This window comes from Dipodomys merriami, unplaced genomic scaffold, assembly GCF_024711535.1.
Source record: "Dipodomys merriami isolate MVZ:Mamm:240054 unplaced genomic scaffold, mDipMer1.0.p SCAF_45, whole genome shotgun sequence".
Lineage (NCBI taxonomy): Eukaryota > Metazoa > Chordata > Mammalia > Rodentia > Heteromyidae > Dipodomys > Dipodomys merriami.
Genome location: NW_027206013.1, coordinates 12,365,396 through 12,385,039, shown reverse-complemented (window position 1 = coordinate 12,385,039; position 19,644 = coordinate 12,365,396). Strand labels below are relative to the sequence as shown.

The following is a 19,644-nucleotide window of genomic DNA, read 5'->3' as shown; positions in this document are numbered from 1 at the left end:
AGAGATTTTACATTGGAGCCACTCGACTTTCTTCTTTATTTCATGAATCTAAGCAAAATCTTGAAATGCAAATCACAGCCCACTCGTCAACCGCAGGGCTCCTCGGGATGCAGCCAGAGTTCTGGCGGATGCTGCATGCCCAGTTCTGTTCTTCCTTCCAGAGCCAAGGCGGTCTCCAGGAATCACAGCTGCGCTCGGATCTCATGTTTGCAAAGCTCCTTCATCAACTCGGAAACTTCCACTGTCCAGAACACACTAGTGGGATATAATCACTTTGAGGACAGCTGGGAACAAACAGCTGCTCACGGTGGCAGGTGCCAGGTCGGCCTTCCCCACCCCCACCACGCTGGCACCGGTACAGAACAGGAAAGAAACCTCTGGAGCCGCCGCCGCGGAAGTTCCTGACCACCCTTGGTGTGAATGTCCCATCCAGGAAGGGAAGAGTGCCAGGACCAGAGGCCACATGGCCAAGTGCACTGCAAACATTAAATGATCAGATGCAGGCTCTATCCAAACCCATGCAGACGCGCCAACTAAGAAAGTCCCAACAGCAAATAACAAGTGCGGGCCACAATGTGGAGGAGGAGGAGGGGGGAGCCCCTATGTACCCCACAGGTAGAGATTTAAATGAGTGTGTATACAGGATGGAAGTCAGCATGGATCTGAAGGTCCTCATACAACTACCCCACTCCTAAGTATGTGTCCAAAAGACATGAAGGCAGCGTGCTTGAAAGACACGTGCACACCCGCGCTTACTGAAGCACGATTCACAAGAGCTGACATATGGAATCAGACTCGGTGGCCAGCAACAAATGAATAAAGAAACAATGGTACACACACACACACACACACACACACACACACACAGAGTATTACTCAGCCATAATAGAAGAATGAAATTATGTCGTTCGTGGCACTTGGGTGGAGGCTGTGTGCCCTCTCAAGCCTAGTGTGTTTCTAGACTCCGGGGACGGGAGTGCTGCTGTAATTATCAAGCAGGACAGCTCTTGGCAAGGTTCTCGATACTAAACGGGCGCACTGTCATCTCCCAGGGCTCCTCCAGGGCTTTGAGAGGCAGCCCCCCCCCATTCCTGTGGCTTCTCAGGGGCTGCAGGTGTCTGATAGCTAGGCCGCACTGGCCCTTCCTTATCTAGTCTTTCAAAAGAGCTTATGAGATTAATGCACTTGATTAATTTTTTTTTAACTGAGTGGATAGCACGTTGGCTGCTGGCATGCCAACTTAGTCCCAGGGCAGACTGGGGAGGGGTGGAGGGAAGGGTGGGGGGCGCTCCTGGATGGTAGCAGTCAATTTCCATTTCAATCAAGTGAGAGCAGAGGGAGGCAGAGAAAGATCTGAAGAAAGGAGGGCTCGATTGGAAGCTCTGGCATCTAGCGCCACCTACTGTTGTGACGCCGCGCTGCGACATTGCTGAGCAAGCGTGGGTGTTCTCCGGCCGCGGTCTGCCCTGAAGGAGTTCCTTGGAAGCATCCTGTTATCTCAAGTTATGCTTTTCACGTATGGCTTATGATTCAAGACGCGAAAATTACAGACACTCATGGCTGCGTTTGCACATCACACGAGGAGAACCAAGAAACCATCCTTCAAAAGCACGTGGGGTGTCTCAGGCTCAGAACTCAACTTTACTCCCGTCCCAAAGCTCCTTGCCCTCCGAAGCAAATCCCCAGAGCCTCCTCAAGCCCTGTCTTCCTGTTCAGGAAACAAACTTCCTCCTGAGGACACAAGGAACTAAAACAACAAGCAGGTCCATAGTGTCTCCCCCTCCAGCACCAAGCATCAGAAGGCTCAGCATTACTCAGGGAGGATCAAATGACCAGGGTTGTTTGTAAACACAAGGAGACAGCTCCAGGCTTGGCTCCCACCACTGGCCATCTACGTGACCTTACAACTTCCTGTACTTCCGGATTTCCTTTCATAAAAGGGTCTATTAACCACTGTCCTGTTCGGTTATTGGGAGAAGCAGATGAGATTGCGTAAAATGTCAAGCCCAGAGCTGACAATATGCTAAAAATTGGACCATTGGGGGTGAGCTGGACACTTACTCCTTCCCACTCACCACCCTACCCCCCAAAGAGAGATTCCATGCACTCAGACTAAAGTGTGAATGACCTATCTCTCCAATCTGAACACCCGGGGCTGGGAAGCTGGCTCAGTGGTAGAGCGCTTGCCTTTCATGCATGCGGCCCTGGGTTCGATTCCTCAGTACCACATAAGCAGAAAAAAAAACGGAAGTGGCGCTGTGGCTCAAGTGGTAGAGCGCTAGCCTTGAGCTGAAGAGCTGAGGGACAGTGCCCAGGCCCAGAGTTCAGGCACCATGACTGACCAAAATCCTGAACACCCTTACACGAGTGAAAATGAGTAGAGGTAAAGGTGAGTCAGAGCTAACAAGTGGAAGTGTATGGCTTCCGAGCTTCCTGGGAAGACACCACAGCAGATCCTGTGGTTGGAAAGAGCCTGGCACACACAGGTCACTTCAAGGCCCGCAAGCCATAGGGGTGAGGACGGGGAAGAAATGCGAGGCAATGCGGGAGGCATGAATTGGTTCCCATGGACGCGTGCGGTGCTGGGGAGGAGTTGGACTTTGAGAACTAAGGGAAGTCTGCTAGGCAAGGGACCTCTTCATCAAGTTCTCTCCTTCATGACACAGAGGGAGCTCAGGCACAGAGGCACAACTTGGACGTCAAGAGCTTCCTTCCCAGAGACCCCTGCTCCCTTGCCTCTCAGCGTCTGCCGGCCTTGGCGACCTCTGCTGTAGAGTGGCTCCTCAGTCCAACGCAGAGGGCCCCTCCCTCTCCCGATGACAGTCCCCCACACACAATCCAGTCCCCCCACCCTGCAGAACCCACGCTCCCTTCTTCTGATTCCATCTGAAGGATGGACACCCTCTGCCTTCCACAAAGAGAACATTTCCGGTTCCGGAAATGAAGAGCTTGCGTGAGGGAGTGGTCACAAGTTCAGGAGTAAAGGTCTCCCCGCATTGCTGCGATAAAGCCAGAGGGAGCATCACTGTGGGTGTTAATCACTGTGGGTGTTCGGAGCGCCCGCATTCTGCCCATCCTCCCGGCCTGCCGGCCTGTGTGTCATGCGTTTCACTCTGCTTCTCACAGCTTCTCCACAGTGAGTCTGGAATCTGCCAGGCCTCTTCCTGCTCCTTGCTGATCTCTCTCCAAACAGTCTGTTCCCCTCCCCACTGCTCAGCTGCTCCCTGATGTCTGAATCAGCCCGGGCACATTGAAGAGGAATTCGTTTCCATCTTAATCTGATTCCAGGATGTAGGATTGTTTTTAAGAAATAACAAACATGGGCCTGGCGCATCCCTTCATAAACCACAGAGGAATAACAGATATGTAGAACACTGGCTCTCCCCCGCCGTGACCCTCGACAAATCATTCTGCTTGTGTGCCCTATAAAAATCTTTATGATGTAATCCAACAATATTCAGCAGATGAGCGAGGGAGGCTCGGTCTGTAAATCCAGAGGCAGAGACTCCTCGCCTGACCCAGTCCCCAGGATGCAAAGCAGGACTGGGGTCAGGGCAGAAGAACCGGACAGCGGATATGAATAGGCTTAGTGTCTCACACCTGTAATCCCAGCACCGGGGAAGGCTGCAGCAGGGGAGGAAATCAAGCATTCAAGGCCAGCTTGGGCTACATACCCAAACTTGTCATCACAGAGGAATGCGGGGAGGGAGGGAGGAAGGGAAAGGAGGGAGAAGGCATGCTTTGATATTGCTTGAACCTGAGTTCAGATCCAGGATTTTCCACTCCATGATAGGTCAATTTAGTTGTTCCCCTATAAAATAACAATCACAGTATCATATCATAATAACACCCATAGGATGGCACACAGGTGAACACATTGTTATCTATAGAATTACCATTAGCACCATTTTACAGGTGGGGAAACTCAGGTTCCAAAAGTGCATGCAACTCACGCCCAAACAACAGAGCCAGGATTCAAACCCGGGTTCTTCGAACAACAAAACTTTTCCAATTCATCCCTATCTCTTCTCACTTCCCAACTCTGCTGGTGACACAAAATCACTTCCAGATGTTACTGTTGAAGCAGCCCCAATTCATGAATATTAAATATGAGGATATTTGCCAGAAACGAAACTATCCGCACCTCTGGCTCCTCTGGGAGTCCACACACTCACCCCCCTCCCCACATTTATCAGCTCTGAACTTGATACATTATCCAACAGCCCATGGCAGTTCTCAAGATTTCTCGGGAAAGAAAATCAGAGAAAGGCTGCTGCTGACACGTATGCTTGTAGGGAAGGCAGAGGCCCGACTCTGTTTTCCAGGAAACAAAGAATGGAGTCGTCACTGTGCTGGAATGACACATCCTGGGGGGAGCGGGGGCCGCAGGGACAGGAGGCCAAAGCCAGCCATCCCCAAGGTAGCTCTGGTGTCACCAAGCTGGGAAGAGTGGCAGAGTGTAAAACATCACCGAAATGATGGTCAAATTATATGATGCTTGGTCTTTATCCTAAATTAAAAAAAAAAAAAAAACCTCCCCTGATTTTCCATTAGTCAGTTTCACAGCCAGAATAAAATCTTGAGTGTGGAACTGTTTGGGAAATGTGTTCCCTGGTAGGAAGACGTGTTGCTATCAGCAGGGTACATAAGGACCTGGGGAAATGGGACACGGGACAGGTTAGGTTCTGATGGAGGATGAAATGGCCCTCAAAGGTTTGGAACACAGGATAGTTTCCAGAGAAAGAAACTGGGAGAAGGGAAGGGTCTGCACACCCTAGAAACATGGCTGCTATAGTGTAGACTCCCCCAAAGGCTCACATTGCTAAAAGCAGGGTTCCCAGCTAGGGGCCACTGAGAGGTGGTGGAACCTTTAAGAGATGGAGCTCAATGGGAGGTCTTCAGGTCATTGGGGGCGTGGCTTCAGTGGGAGGTCTTCAGGTCATTGGGGGACATGGCTTCAGTGGGAGGTCTTCAGGTCATTGGGGGACATGGCTTCAGTGGGAGGTCTTCAGGTCATTGGGGGCGTGGCTTCAGTGGGAGGTCTTCAGGTCATTGGAGGCGTGGCCTCAGGGGGAGGTCTTCAGGTCATTGGAAGGCGTGGCTTCAGTGGGAGGTTTTCAGGTCATTAGGGGGTGTGGCTTCAGTGGGAGGTTTTCAGGTTATTGGGGGCGTGGCTTCAGTGGGAGGTCTTCAGGTCATTGGGGGACATGGCTTCAGTGGGAGGTCTTCAGGTCATTGGGGGTGTGGCCTCAGTGGGAGGTTTTCAGGTCATTGGGGGACATGGCTTCAGTGGGAAGTCTTCAGGTCATTGGAGGCGTGGCCTCAGGGGGAGGTCTTCAGGTCATTGGAGGCGTGGCTTCAGGGGGAGGTCTTCAGGTCATTGGAGGCGTGGCTTCAGGGGGAGGTCTTCAGGTCATTGGAGGCGTGGCTTCAGGGGGAGGTCTTCAGGTTCTGGGGGGGTGTGGACTCAGTGAGAGGCCTTCAATTCCTTGGGAGCATGGCCTCAGTGGGAGGTCTTCAGGTCGTTGGGGGAGTGGCTTCATTGGAATTGTGGGTCTGGTCTCAGTCCTTGATTTCTTCTTCCCTGCCTTGCCTGGAGATGTGTGTGTTTGTACCAGCCCTGTGTTGAGCTGGCTTCCCATAGGCCCCAGACAAGGTAGCCAATCAATCACAGCCTGAAATGCCCAAAAGTGGGCCCCAAATAAGCCTTTTTCCCTTTGCAGTGTTACTTTTTCAGTATCTGGCAGAAAGATGACTTGACACAATGGGTTTTTGTAATGATTTTAAGAGAGAATTATCTCCATTCTGGATATGCATCTAAGCTGTGGGAAAAGCCCTAAGAACCTCTTCCAATACCTATGTAACTCTTCCCCAGAATTAAATTTCCTGTACCAGACCCACCCCCACCCTCATGAGCTCCAATTTCCTGTCCAGACCTCGCCTGATACAGTGGCTTAAAATGAACCATTAACTTACATCATTCCAGACGCCCCTAGACAACTCAATTTAAGTCAGCATTAAACATTTATATTTTTGCCTGCATCAAAAGAATTGTTCAAAACCGCTGTACAAACACGAAGAACATTACTGTTTTGTTAGAATTAATATATGTAAATTATAGAAGAATAGGGAAAAGAATAAGCCAAGCAAAAAGTTAGTCTAATTACTAACAACTCAAACACCCTGATAGGACATCTCTATTAATGATTCGCTCTATTTACCTTCTAGGTTATCATACCATTACACATATACTTGCCTATATATAAAAAATTTTAGCACACCATTTGTAGGAAATTTCTATAGATCTTATCAGTATAAATCTTAAAGTTCTCCATGATCAGATTTCTCTTCATTTTTTTTTTTTTTTTGTCGGTCGTGGGACTTGAACTCTGGGCCTGGGCGCTGTCCCTCAGCTCTTCAGCTCAAGGCGAGCGCTCTACCACTTGAGCTACAGCGCCACTTGCGGTTTTCTGGTGGTTTATTGGAGATAGGAGTCTCACAGTCTCTCCTGCCCGGGCTGGCTTTGAACCGCAATCCTCAGATCTCAGCCTCCTGAGTAGCTAGGATTACAGGCGTGAGCCACCAGCGCCCGGCTTCTCTTCATTTTATAACTTGTATTTTCACATAAAATTATATTCCATTGCCGCTCTCCAACAACCATAAATAAGTATCTATGGCAACATTAAGCCATAACATTAAAACTCACATCCTTCGTATGGCCTTGCGTGAATAGACCTGACTTCTCCCCACGATGACAATTGTTTTCTCGCTATTGCACTACTGTGACACGATTTTGTGTGTGTATGTTACTCTTAGAGCCATGATGAGCAAAAACACACCAGACTAAATCAAACACACGAGACAATGATGTAATCGGATACACGTGAAGTGTGTGGGGCTGCTGGCAACACAGCCCTCACGTAGTCAACATTTTATAAGCGTGTGGTCTCAAATAATGAGAGTACAATAGAGTAAATGCCTAAACCAATAATGTACCCGCTTAGTTTCAAGCAGCATATACTGTATTTAATTCTATGTGCTCTACTTTTTTTTTTGTTTTGGTTATTCGTGGGTGTGGGTTTTTTTTATCCAAGGGTGGAGTTCGACCACTTTGGGCCACAGCTCCACTTCTGGTTTTCTGGTGGTTAATTAGACATTAGAGTTTCATGGACTGTCCTGCCCAGGTTGGCTCTGAACTGTGACCCTCAGATCTCAGCCTCCTGAGTCACTGGGATTAGAGGCGTGAGCCACCCGTGCCTGGCTATGCTGTACTTTCAGAGCACTGGCAGCACAGCAGGCTTGCTGACACCAGCATCACTGCATGAGCAATGTGTCACACTAGGCCATCAATTCACATGTGTCATGCTATGACATCACTGTGCACTGTGCATGAGTAATATGTCACACGATGACATTACTGCACATAAGCGATTGTTTGTCAGCCCCATTATCACCTGAATAGTGTTTCTCTAAAATGGAGGCTGAGAAAAGTGGCTCTGATGTTAAAATATAGTTAATGTAACTCCCTGTGCGGACTAGGTATCAACCCCTGGTCGATAAGGTTATGGGTTGTGGTGCTCACCCCATGACCTGTTAAGGTGAGGGGGAGGGGAAAGAACACCCCATGAATTGTAGAGATAATCCATTCCTAAAGTCCTGCCCTGGGGGTGGGGGGGGGATGTCCATGGGGGCCTTTACCAGGGCCAAAGTCAGCGCTTTAAATCAGCTGCCAATGACTCTGATGATAATAATTATTTTAACATTTAATTATCTGCTTTTAAGTGTAATGCTAGTAAGTCACTGTTGGTTATTAAATGCTTGCTATGAGGTGGGAATTTGGCACGTCATTTAATCCTCACAACGGGGTAGGAATTATTCCCCTAGTCCACCGAAGACACTGAGGCCCAGCAATGTTGGGTATTTTGTCCCAGGTCAGAATCAAGGTCAGAGCTTGGGTCCCTCATGGCCTCTCCTGAGGTAGCGATGGAGGCTGTGCGGCCTGGGCTGGTGATCCCGGGCAGGTGCTGCTATGGTTTGGATCTTGAGCGCTAGGCCTCAGTGGGGTGCTTTGGGGAGGAGCTGGCCTAGGAGGAAGGGCCTAGCAGGAAGCCCTTGGGTCCTGGGACGGTGGGAGCCGGGTTCTGTCCTTGTTCTCTCTTTCACTTCCTGACCTACAGGTGGGCAGTTTTGCTCTAGAACAGTGTTCCCAACTGATCACGGACTGGAACTTCAAGAACTACGGGCTAAAATAAGCCTTTTCTCTTCCTAGGTTGATTACCCAGGCATGTGTTGTCATGACGGGACGCCGGCTGATGCGCGCTGGGAGAGCACACGGGGCCTCCACCACCTGACTCCACCGGACACAATCGCATTAACGCTCCTTTCCTTTCTCTCGCTTCCTGTCTTCCCATCAGGCCCAAGACAAGCAGTTGAAGAGCATCAAGTACATCAACAAGGAAATAGTGAACCTCAAGAAAGATCTTATGCGAAGTCGGTGAGTGGCCCCCACAGGGGCTGGCTCCTAAGATCACATGATGGCAGGGGGTGCGGGCTGTGGATGACCACACACGGGTAACCCCATACAAAATCGGGGGCAGGGGTGGGGAAGTGTCTCTGAACCAGACCTTCCTCCACAGCCTTGCTCAGGTCAGTCTCCTGAGAGCTCCCTCCCTGGGACCTCCCTCTGCTTTCCTTCCTGGACCTGATACATTCCAGGAAAAAAATCTTCCCTTTTGACTCCCAGCCCATGCAATGAACCCAGCAGGTCAGGGGGACCAGGGGTCAGACACCAACACTGCCCAGGTCTCCGCTCACTCCCCGTGAAATGAGGGAGGGGATGCACGGAAATGGCTTCTCCGTGGCCCTGAGAGTCCCTCCCCACCCTCTCTCCATCCCTTGCCTCCCCAATGCCCTGAGCAAACCGGGGTCTGGGAGCTTATTTTAAGCCATCTCTGGGCTGTGAGACGGAATCTTTTTCCTCTGCTCAATCTTTGTCCCGAGAGTTGGAAGGAGGATCCAGGACAGGTGAACGATGGGGACAGTTGATACACCGGTATCTCTCACTCCGAGCCATGAGGGCTGCAAGGAGACGCGTCCAGAGGTCCCTCCACGCCCATCCACCCAGGGCTCCCTGCCTCTGACTAGCAGTACAACTCCACAGAGGAGGTGTGGAAGGCTGAGGAAGGGAAGAGGCCACAGAGCCTCTGGGCCGGGTGGGAAAGGTCTGAGAGGGTGGAAGTCATTCCTCTAATACAAAAAGGGGGCTTGCCTGCTCTCTGAGCGCCCCTGGACAGCTGCGGTTCAATAGAAACACAGTATGAGCTGTAGATCGATATAATTTTAAGTTTTTGACTAGCTACATTATTTTTTAAAAAGGTACAAAGAAACAAGCAAAAAGCAATTCTAACAATATAATTTAACCTAATGTATCCAGAACATTGTCAACGAACATATAATCAGGATTTTTTTAAAAAAATCAGTTAATACTATTCTTTACCCTTCTGTTTTCCATACACAATGGAGAAGGGTAAACAAGTAGAAAATAATGAATGATTAAAAAAAAACTCCAGGGTATCTCATACTTAAAGCATATATTCATTTGGACCAATCATCTTTCAAGTGTCTAATTCTTATTATGAACTACACTGTGCTCTTCCTTCCCTGGCTCTGAAAAAAACAATCGTCTATTTTGAAGCCTTAATCTCCAGGGTTACTTTATTTGGAGTTAGAGCCACTAAGAGCTAATGGAAGTAAAACGAAACAGAAAGGCAGTGCCCTGATCTAATCTGACCAGTGTGTTTGTGCAATGAGGGACAGACGTCGGGAATGGACACACAGAGAAAGCGCCATGAGAAGACACGGCAAGGAGCTGGCCATCTGCACGCTGCGAAGAGAAGCTTCAGGGGGGAAACTGCCCCCCACCAGCCCTCCCAGCCCTGACCTCAGACCTCAAGGACACGAACCTCCACACCGTCTGCGGGTCCCCAGCACATAAAAATCTAGGCCGAAATAATTCTGCCGGACCATGTTCACAGCTCCGGGAGGCCAACAGGGCTCCATCTGGAGTCTCACACAAAGCACTGAGCAAAAGGAAGCCAATTGCATGTGGCTCTCTGAATCCAAGATGAAGACCTGCAAGGACCCTCCCCGTGAGACGCGGCCAGATCGGTTTCTGCCATGTTTACAACGAAGTTCGGAGGGGTCTGGAGGCGGATGCTGGAGCTGTGGAGCTCCAGGATGGGTGAAGGGAAGGTTGCCTAGAGCAGGAAGCAGAGGAGGAGGAGGAGGAGGAGGAGGAGGAGGAGGAGGAGGAGGAGGAGGAGGAGGAGGAGGAGGAGGAAGAGGCTGAAAAGAGGGATCCTGTTCCACAGTGGTATTTGGAACACAGCCCAGGCTTCCCAGGAAAGCTGCATCTGAGGTGAGATCCAAAACATGACACCAGCTGATTCTCATGGCGCACACCAATCAGAACAGGGACTTGCCCTGCACAGCCGTTACAACTATGTCCATTCCTAACAGCTGAACAGGATTTGTCTTGAAGAAAAGGATACCCAACCAGGCCTTCGCTCAAAGACAGAGCAAAATTTCTGGTCTTAGAAGTGGAGTCTTCCACAATGCCTGCCTCCTGCCAACAGACAGCTGATAAAGACATTGATTCTCAGGACGGCTGGATCCATGAAAGCCCCAGAGACCTGCCCAAGGCAAGCTGATCAGGCCTAAGGAGGGTCACAAGAGACAGGGAGCCAGCACGCACCCAGAACACGTTGTTGAAGTTTCAGGAAATGTGTGAGCCACTTACTGGGCAGAGCAGTTGCCAAAAATTTAATGTCATGTCTGTAATTGCATAAATTATACAAAGACACAGATCATAAACACCAGAGACCCCTCCTTTCCCAATGCCTCAATGCATTTTGCTGTCACCTAGGCTTTCAAGGTTATTGATGGCTACAGAGAGTGTGTGTGACAGAAATACTACAGAGGGTTGCAGCAGATCCCCTCCCAGCTCTGAGTTCATGAACGTCATGTTGAAGCTCAAAATCAATCATGGCGGGAATGTTTATGACATGTAAATCATCCACCCTTACCCTTCCGAGAGCTGGTTGTTAAACGCCCCGAGAAGGGCCAAGGCTGAAGTCTCCACCAGCCCAGGAGACTGGAGAGGCCTCAAGGGATGTAGGCCGGGCTCCCACTTGTAATCCTAGCCACTTCCTGAGATCTGAGGGTCATGGTTCGAAGCCAGCCCAGGCAGAAAAGTCCGTGAGACTCTTCTCTCCAATAAACTATTCAGAAAAGGCCAGAAGTGGCACTGGTGCTCAAGTGGTAGAGTGCTAGCCTTGAGCACAAAGAGGCTCAGGGACAGTGCCCAGGCCCTGTGTTCAAGCCCCAGAACTGGCAAAAAAAAAAAAAAAAAAAAGCAATGTGGACAATTGCTTTTCTGTCACCCTTGAGCTGAGAAGCAGAGGCCATCGCTCCTGCCAGACATGTTGACCCTGACTCTGGAACAGGCCAGAATCTAACTTCCTCATCAGATGGACAGACTAAGCAGGACATGAAAGAGAATTTTGAAAATGGCCAGAAAGGAAAATCACGAGCAAGAAACCAAGAAAACCACAGTGAAATGTTCCACTTGGCCAGGTGCCTGGATCTCACCAGCGTTTATGGAATTAGCAAATCTCCTCCAGAAGAAAATACTCTGTTTCCCAAGGAGAGTCATTTATTTCTATGAGACCCACAACCTCCCCGCACATAGACACCCACCCAAGTCCAAATCCCAGCATTAAATGAGGCGAATTATTAGCAAAGAGGATGTTGTCTTTTCCACTTACGTTTTGTTAAAATCTGTTTCACTTCCTATTAGAGTCTATCCCACCTTGAGCCAAACACCCTGACTGTCTCCTGGATTTTTATTTAATACTCCAGCCCTCTTATAATTCAATTGCACCATCTCTGGCTTCATGGCCAATTTAACATGATGCTAAAGAGAATAAAACCCTTAACTGCCTTCTCCTAGCCTGTTCCACCAGATGTTCGGTGGCGCTCAGCAGCATGTAATGAACTAAGTTGCCGATCTTCTGCTGACGTGAGGTCCTCTGGATCAGCCCACGTCTTGGTCCATTCTTGAAGCCAGTGATAAAGTTTCCACCCAAGCCGCCAGCACTTACTATTGCAGATGTCCTAAGGAAAATAAACATACCTGCAACAGAAATCACTGATGGGATGCACAGTCACCCTCCACCCATGTCAGGCCAGCCTGCACCTGTTTAGCACATCTGAGGTGATGCTTGTTCTTGGCAGACAAAGGAAGCAAGGCAAGAGAACGTAAATAAAGGGCCCAGAACCACTAACCTTGAGGGGGGAAACACACACACACACAAAAATCCCTCAGGGACAGCATTCAGGCCCTGAGTCAAGCCTATGGACCAGCACCAAAAATAAATAAGTAAACAAATGAACATTTTTTTTTTTAGCAAAGAAAGCAGTTTTTGTTTGACTTTTTTTATTGAGTTAGGCACCCACTGCTATGGTTCGGATGAGCATCCTCCAGTGTCGCCATTGCGTTGCCTTGGGACAGAGTTGGCGTATCCTGTCTCTGGGGTGAAGCGCAGGGCTGGGCATCCACAAGCATTTGCTGAAAAGTGTATTGCCTGGTGTCTTACATTTTTCCTGGAGTCAGGAAAGGTCTTGTTGATGCATTTCTTTCTAAAGAGGACACTGTCTCCAGATTCTCTCTCCAGGAAGTTTCTGATCTTGGATTCCCATGAGACCTGTCCGCGTCCCGCTCTTTCCCAAGGTGCCTTCCCAAGGCAGGCTGGCTCACCAGCCAAGAAGACAGGCCCATATGATTTCTAGCTCACGAAATGCAGGGAAATCAATAGGACGTGTAAGACCGTCATCCTCCCATCTCACCTGTGGGGCTAGTTTATGAGTGAACAGTATTTAATCATGCTAATGGCATTTACTTTGAAGCACCATTTGTGTCTGGGTTGGGAGGTGAAGGGGGCTTCTAAACATTTTTGAGATAAGAATGGTTGAAACTCCTCAATGAATTGAAACCATCCATGAGGATAACAGACATGTGGTACAGATTCCCCTACTCCTCCCATCTGTGCCCTTGGCAGACATCATTAATGGATTTCAGCACTATTTCCTTTAACGTCCAAATTTGATCTCAGCTCAGCCCCGCATTCCAAGATCAGAACTGTGATATAGGATTTAACTTATTAATATCTCTCACTCAGAAGGCTCAACATTTCAAAGAAACTTTGGAATCTATAATGGCGTTCTATTAACCCAAACTGAGGTTTAGAGATCAGAAAGAATAGACTTCAACTCAGATGCCTTTATGGATAAGGCTAGGTTTTTAATCAGTGAATTTAAACAGTTGGGGGAAAAAATATATTGCTGCCCTCAGACAGACTGGCTGCTCTCAAATCCCCAGAATTGTTTAAGATCACAGATTTAGATACCTGTCAGTGCCACGGATGTAGGCATGGTTAAAGCTTCTGAACTGTACCGATGAGGGAGAGATTCGTGTCACGGCTTTCCTGCACCCTGCAGCCAGCAAGCGGCCATTAATGAGTCCCCGTGTGTTTCATAAAGACAAATAGGTGACCTGTGTCCTCAGCCAGGAATTGATAAACTCAGCCACATACCCAACGGAAGGGACACTGCTATGGGCTAGAAGAACCTGGCACAAGTTAATTGCATTTTTATCATCTTGGATGTGACCCGGGGGCTCTCTCCATCTCTTCTCTGTTTCTGATGTCTTTGTGTGTCTCTGATACCTCTAGTTAGCCATCATTTTAGGGCAAGTTTTCTTCTCTGCTTTTCTCAAGTCGCTCCATGGAAGGGGAAAAAAAATATCTGTTTTATTCTTTTCTTTGTGGCTAGGGCTGCCTCAGAGAATCACACATAAAAAAAGAAAGAAAGAACTCAGAGGATCACATTTTGAAATCTTAATCATCCAAATATCCTGAACTCTTGAACTCTGGGTTGCATACAGGTTTCTATAAAACTTTTGTTTTTGGAAATTCTTTCCCAGATGGCAAAGCAATATGCTTCGTTTGATAGCCGGGCTTGAAAGGTTCACATAATGTAGCTGAGAGTCTATCGTTGGCTTTGGTGTCAAATACCAACTCTACCTGCCGTGCACTGGGATTATGGGTGGCCAGGAGCAAACCAGTCATCATGACCTCGGCTTCCTGACGGAGGGAAAGGGATGGGAAGATAGCAGGGCTGCTTCCCTGTGGAATCCGTGAGGGCATAGGGGAGGAATGTAGGAAGATATCCAGAGGGGCAAAAAGGCGAGCTTTGTTTTTATGCCAGTTGTCCTTAGAACATCTGAAAATACTCATGGATAGCCACCAAGCACATGAGCTATGGAGACAAAGAGACACTGCCCCTTGCCTCCAACTCTCTGGAGCTTTCAGTTTCTCTGCATGGGATGGGAATAGTGCCTTTTGGTGTGTGTGTGTGTCTGTGTCTGTGTGTGTGTGTGTGTGTGTGTGTCTGTGTGTGTGTGTCTGTGTCTGTGTCTGTGTCTGTGTGTCTGTGTGTGTGTGTCTATGTCTGTGTCTGTGTGTCTGTGTGTACCAAATAAGACAGACAGTATGTATAAAGTCCCTTCCTCTGTGCCAGTTCCTTCCCTCAGCCTCTACAATGCGCTAAAAACAGAAGCCAGGCCGGGGAGTCCGGGCCTCTCATCCCATGCATCAGTCAATCCACTGTCTCCCACTAGAGGCTTGGGTGACCCTGTACCAGGAAAAGCCTTGCTACCTACCGCCGAAGACAGGCAACGGGTCCTCGCTCCACAAAGCATAAATAGGCTCTTCTCCTTACGGGGAGAAATGAGTTAATTCCATTGCTGAACTGCAACTTAACAGAAATGTTAAGTAAATGTAGTCCTAAGGAAATTTATCCCTTTGGTTTTGTGCACGTGTGTGTGTGTGTGTGTGTGTGTGTGTGTGTGTGTGTGTGTGTGGTGTGTGTGTAAGAGGAGGAGGAAGAAAAGACAAGATGAGACAAAAGAAAAGGAGAGAGAGAGATCAAAGCTAGAGGAGGAGACACCCAGGTCAGACTTTGGCCCGTTCTTTTACCAATGAGAGAGATAAGGTCCTCAGGGAAATGTTCTGAGATAAAATACTGTCAACACACGATAATTATTCTTTTCCTGTCATCTTCAAAACCACCCCAGATATGAGCAGAGGGAGCTCCTGGCTGCATTCGGAAACAAGTCATTTTTGCCCAAAGTTGACAAGCGTATGTTGCCCAGAGTACTCATCCTACAAAACAGGCTGTGAGGAAACAGGGTTTCAGACGTGCTATGAATTGCTTTCCCACCTCAGAGTTGCCTGGTTCACAGTAGTATTTCAAAGCCCTCTAAAGTTCAATAGTAGAGGAACCTACTTAAGTGTAGGTAGCCAGGAATTCCCTAGTTATCAAACCAGGAACTTCCATTTCTAGCCATATGACAGACCAGATAGGACCTTTGGATGGCCAGCCCAATGAGGGAAACACTAGACAGGAAAAAAATCTGAACACACATCCACTCACTAACGCGTTGAATATGTGTCGTAAGTGGTGCTTTAAGGAGGCAGGCTGGGAGCTGCAAGTTTGCAGTCGGGTAGCACAGAATTTGAACTGTGATCCACCTATTCAGAGGCCTTGGAGAGTCCCCAGGGAAGCTAGGGAAGTAGGAATGCCCCTCACAGACATCCCAGGCTAACCCAAAGAGGTCACACCTCTGTACCTGTGCGGTTCGAGGGAGGGACTCGGCCACAGGCCTTCAGCCGGGAACCAGTCCCTCCACCAGTGAAGGAGTCACTGTTTCCGTCTGGACAGGGGATCTGGACAGAATAACAATATCCGATGCTGACCATTGTTTTTGCTTCTGCCATCCACCTGCTTTGTATAATAAGTTCATCCCTTTGGGGAACAGACCTTCCAAGATTCGGATTGATTTCTTTCTCTCAGAGACAATGGCTGACAGTGATTAGTGGCTCAATATGTACTCCACCGCAACTGGGTCCTGCAAAGTACGGACTTGAGTTATTGCACTCATCTTACTCTCCCAGATAGCCCACCCCATTCCACCACTCGAGAAAGAGTTGACAACCTAACTACTACAGCAGGTCTGGGGCTGTGTGAACTCCATCTGCTTCTAGAGAGCTGCTTGGTCAGTGTTTACTCTCTGGCTCCTCAGTGAGGGAAACACGTCTTGAGCTGTAGTGTATGCTAATTTCCCTGGTGTAAATATTCCCTCGGTGGCCAATTTCAAACCACTAATGGGAGGGCACCGAGCGCGGAGCTGGGAACAGACGTGCACAGCTAGCTCTCATGAGCCAGTGCCCATAGGCTCAGCACCCTGCTAGATCAGATCCTCGTTGAGGGTGGGCTGGTGACTGGCCCAGCTCACCAATCCCTTATAGAAGTGACCTCCAGGCTTGCTTCTGCACTCATTGTTATAAGTCAGTTTCCCCAGAAAACGAAGTCCAAGGTGGAGACATACGGGGAGGTGGCTCTTTGGGAGTGCTCTTAGGAGCAGCACCTATCAGATGGGAAGCAGGATCGGGCAGAGGGAGAAGCTGAGCTGAGAAACAATCACGAGAGTTCTTCAGGCGACCTCCCTCCCACGTGCTCCAGAGCTCACATAGCTCCTTCCAGATGTCCAGTTGGAGGCAAGAGGATGAGATCTTGGTAAAATTGCAGGAGCTGCTGATGAGATGCAAGCTTGCCCCTGTATTTGAGGGAAATCCTCGGGCTGGGAAAAAGCCGAGCTATAAGCCCTCAGCAAGCAATTAGGAAAGCAAAAGCTTCCATGGGGAGGGGAGAGAGTCTTGGTGGCACATTCCAGCATCCACTGGAATATGTGTCCAGAAAAAAAAAAAAAGGAGCAAGAGAATTATAAGTAAACAACTGGAACTACTACTTGACAATGGTAACATCGGTCTTCATGTACAACCAAGGTATGGCTATCAATGGAAGCCACTTTGGGAACGGAGGCTCCGGTGTAAGGCCTCCAGGTCCCAAATGAGGATGCTGAGACCAGAGAGAAGAATGCCCTTGTCCAGGATGGCAGGGCATGTCAGAAGCACCGCTGAGAACTGCATGCATTCCCAGGCCTTTGTTCTACATTCCACTTCTCCCTTAATGTATGTGGTCCGACAGTTCTGGTTGGCTATTTGAATAATGTCCATCTCCTACACTAGACCAAAGGCTCTGTAAGAATGGGGACCATTTCCGCGTTGCTTACTAATGGATTTTCCATGTGTTGCAGTGTCTGGGACATCCTTGGTGCCTAGTAAATATTTGTTGCACGAATGCATAAATGCTTCACAATCCCCTTAGCATTTTCTAGGTATCAGGCTGAGGAGAGAAGCAGAACCACAAACGGCTAGATGTATCCCCCAAAAGGCCAGGCAGCTGGCTGAGTCACTAAGGAACGGAGCTAGGACAGCATGCAGAGGCCAGGTTTATCTCGTGAGCCTATGTGGCCCTGGAGAGCCACACCGTTTGGGTTCAAACCCCAGCTCCACCACTTACAAATACCACTATGACGACTAGATTTCAGTATGAACTTTAAATCTCTTCTTATGAGAGTGTTAGAGGAACCATTGCTCTAACAGACGTAACCACGGGCTGCATACTAAGGTTCTAGTCTGCTCAGAGAGGACACTGAGCATGGTGACCTCGGCTATGGTTTGGGATCTTCAGTGTTCCTCCTAAGGCTCATATGTTATAGGCTTTGCAGTCTGAGGTCCTAAGGGAGGTGGACAGAACTTTCAGAAGGTGGGGTCAGTTTAGAAGTTAGATGCCTGGGGATGTTGGGACATTACTCCCTTCTCTTTCTCTCCCTTCTTCCCTGACCTTCTCCACCATTCACTTCCTGTCTTGTCCTCTGCCATGTACTTCCTGCCCCGCCCTCCACCAGGCACTTCCTGTCCTGTGCTCCGCCATGCACTTCCTGCCCCGCCCTCCACCAGGCACTTCCTGCCACCCTTGTATTGTCTCATCACAGGCCCAAAGCAACAGGGCCCAAGCAGCCATAGGCTGCTCAAGTGTTTTGTCACAGCCAGGGAAAGCTGACTAACACAAGCTCTGCAATTGTCTGAAACTTGCCGTTGAAATACAACGTAATACAGGAAAGCATACTTTTATCATTAGACCCCCAGCTCAACCATTTTTTTTCATGAAATGGACACACCCACACAACTCCCACCCATGTCGAGCAAAGGAACATTATCACAGCTGCCCAGAAAACTTCACTATGTTCCTGCCCTAGCCCTCGAGGCCTAGAAAGAAAATCCCTATGGTGCCTTCTAACCCTGAGCTTACTCCTGCTTGGGGTTTCACATGAATGGACGTGCACAGCGGGCACCTGTTGTATCTAGCTTCCTTGCTCAGTGTTGTGATTTTGAGCTGGGCCTGTGAGATCTTGTCTCAGCTTGTGTGTAGGTAGCATCCATCACATGGACACCGCTTGGTGGACACACGTGGGCTGTTTCCACATCTGGCTGTTATGAACCGAGCTTCTGTGAACGTTCATGTACTTCTGCTGTTGTTGAATATATGTATGCATTTCTATTGGACTATACCTAGAAGGTATCATTGGCTATGTATCATTGGCTATGTATAGATTCAATACCTGTAGATATTCAGTTTCTGAAGCCTCACCTTATAAGGAACTTTCAGCAGTATACAAATAATACACTCTGGCAAAACTAAACTGCTGCCCCCATGGATACAACATGCAACGATTTTTCTAGGCATACATATAAAAAGATGTTTACGAAAGAACCATTTTGAATATATTACTTAGTTGCCTATTTTTTTCTTAGCAAAATATTATCTTCCATAGTTTCAATATATGTGTGCCTGTAACTTCCTTTTTTAAAAACATTTTAGCAAAAATGTTTAAATACAAAGTTGAACAGAAGGGCTGGGAAGGTGGCTCAGTGGTAGAGCGCTTGCCTTGTATGCATGAGGCCGTGGGTTCGATTCCTCAGCACCACATAAGCAGGAAAAAAAAAAGCCAGAAGTGGTGCTGTGGCTCAAGTGATAGAGTGCTAGCCTTGAGCTGAAGAGCTAAGGGACAGCGCCCAGACTCAGAGTTCAGGCCCACGACCCGACCCACAAAGTTGAACAGAATAGTATAATGAAACTTCACATGTACACTAATTACACAGGTCAGTGGTTGTCTATTCAGCTAATTTTCTTTACTTACACATTATTTTCAAAGCGTTATATATTTTATCTGTAAATAATTTAAAAACTACAGAGAGAAGATGAGGACTCCTATTAGGACTATTACCACAGCTAAAAGAACAATAATTCTTTAATATCAAATATTCATACAAACATAATTACTATATTGGTGATTAGAGTGAAATCTCAAGAAAACCATGAGCCAAAATAATCCCGATGAAAATAAACCACAGCAACCTTACTATGGTTAACAATCCATTGTGTTGGGGGAGGGAGAAGGAGCATCATTTATCTGATCAACTTCTCATAATCAGACTTCTTGGTTGTCTGCAATGTATTCTTCTCCTATTGTACAATGCGCAGATGGGCACAAGTTACGTCAGGACATTAGTCAGGCCTCTTCGAGTCTCGGTTTGATTTGGCAATACGCTGGGCTCAGCC

At 48.3% G+C, this 19,644-nt stretch overlaps 1 protein-coding gene across 3 annotated transcripts in view; it reads left to right on the top strand.

The window, feature by feature from the left end:
• The window catches only part of LOC138808525 (coiled-coil domain-containing protein 60-like), a 113,783-nt gene that overhangs the window by 40,878 nt on the left and 53,261 nt on the right, over positions 1–19,644 (top strand). For all 3 annotated transcript variants that reach the window (XM_069994813.1, XM_069994812.1, XM_069994811.1), the window contains exon 2: positions 8,415–8,494. In XM_069994813.1, the coding sequence (XP_069850914.1) occupies positions 8,415–8,494 (80 nt within the window). The remainder of the gene's footprint in view (positions 1–8,414; positions 8,495–19,644) is intronic.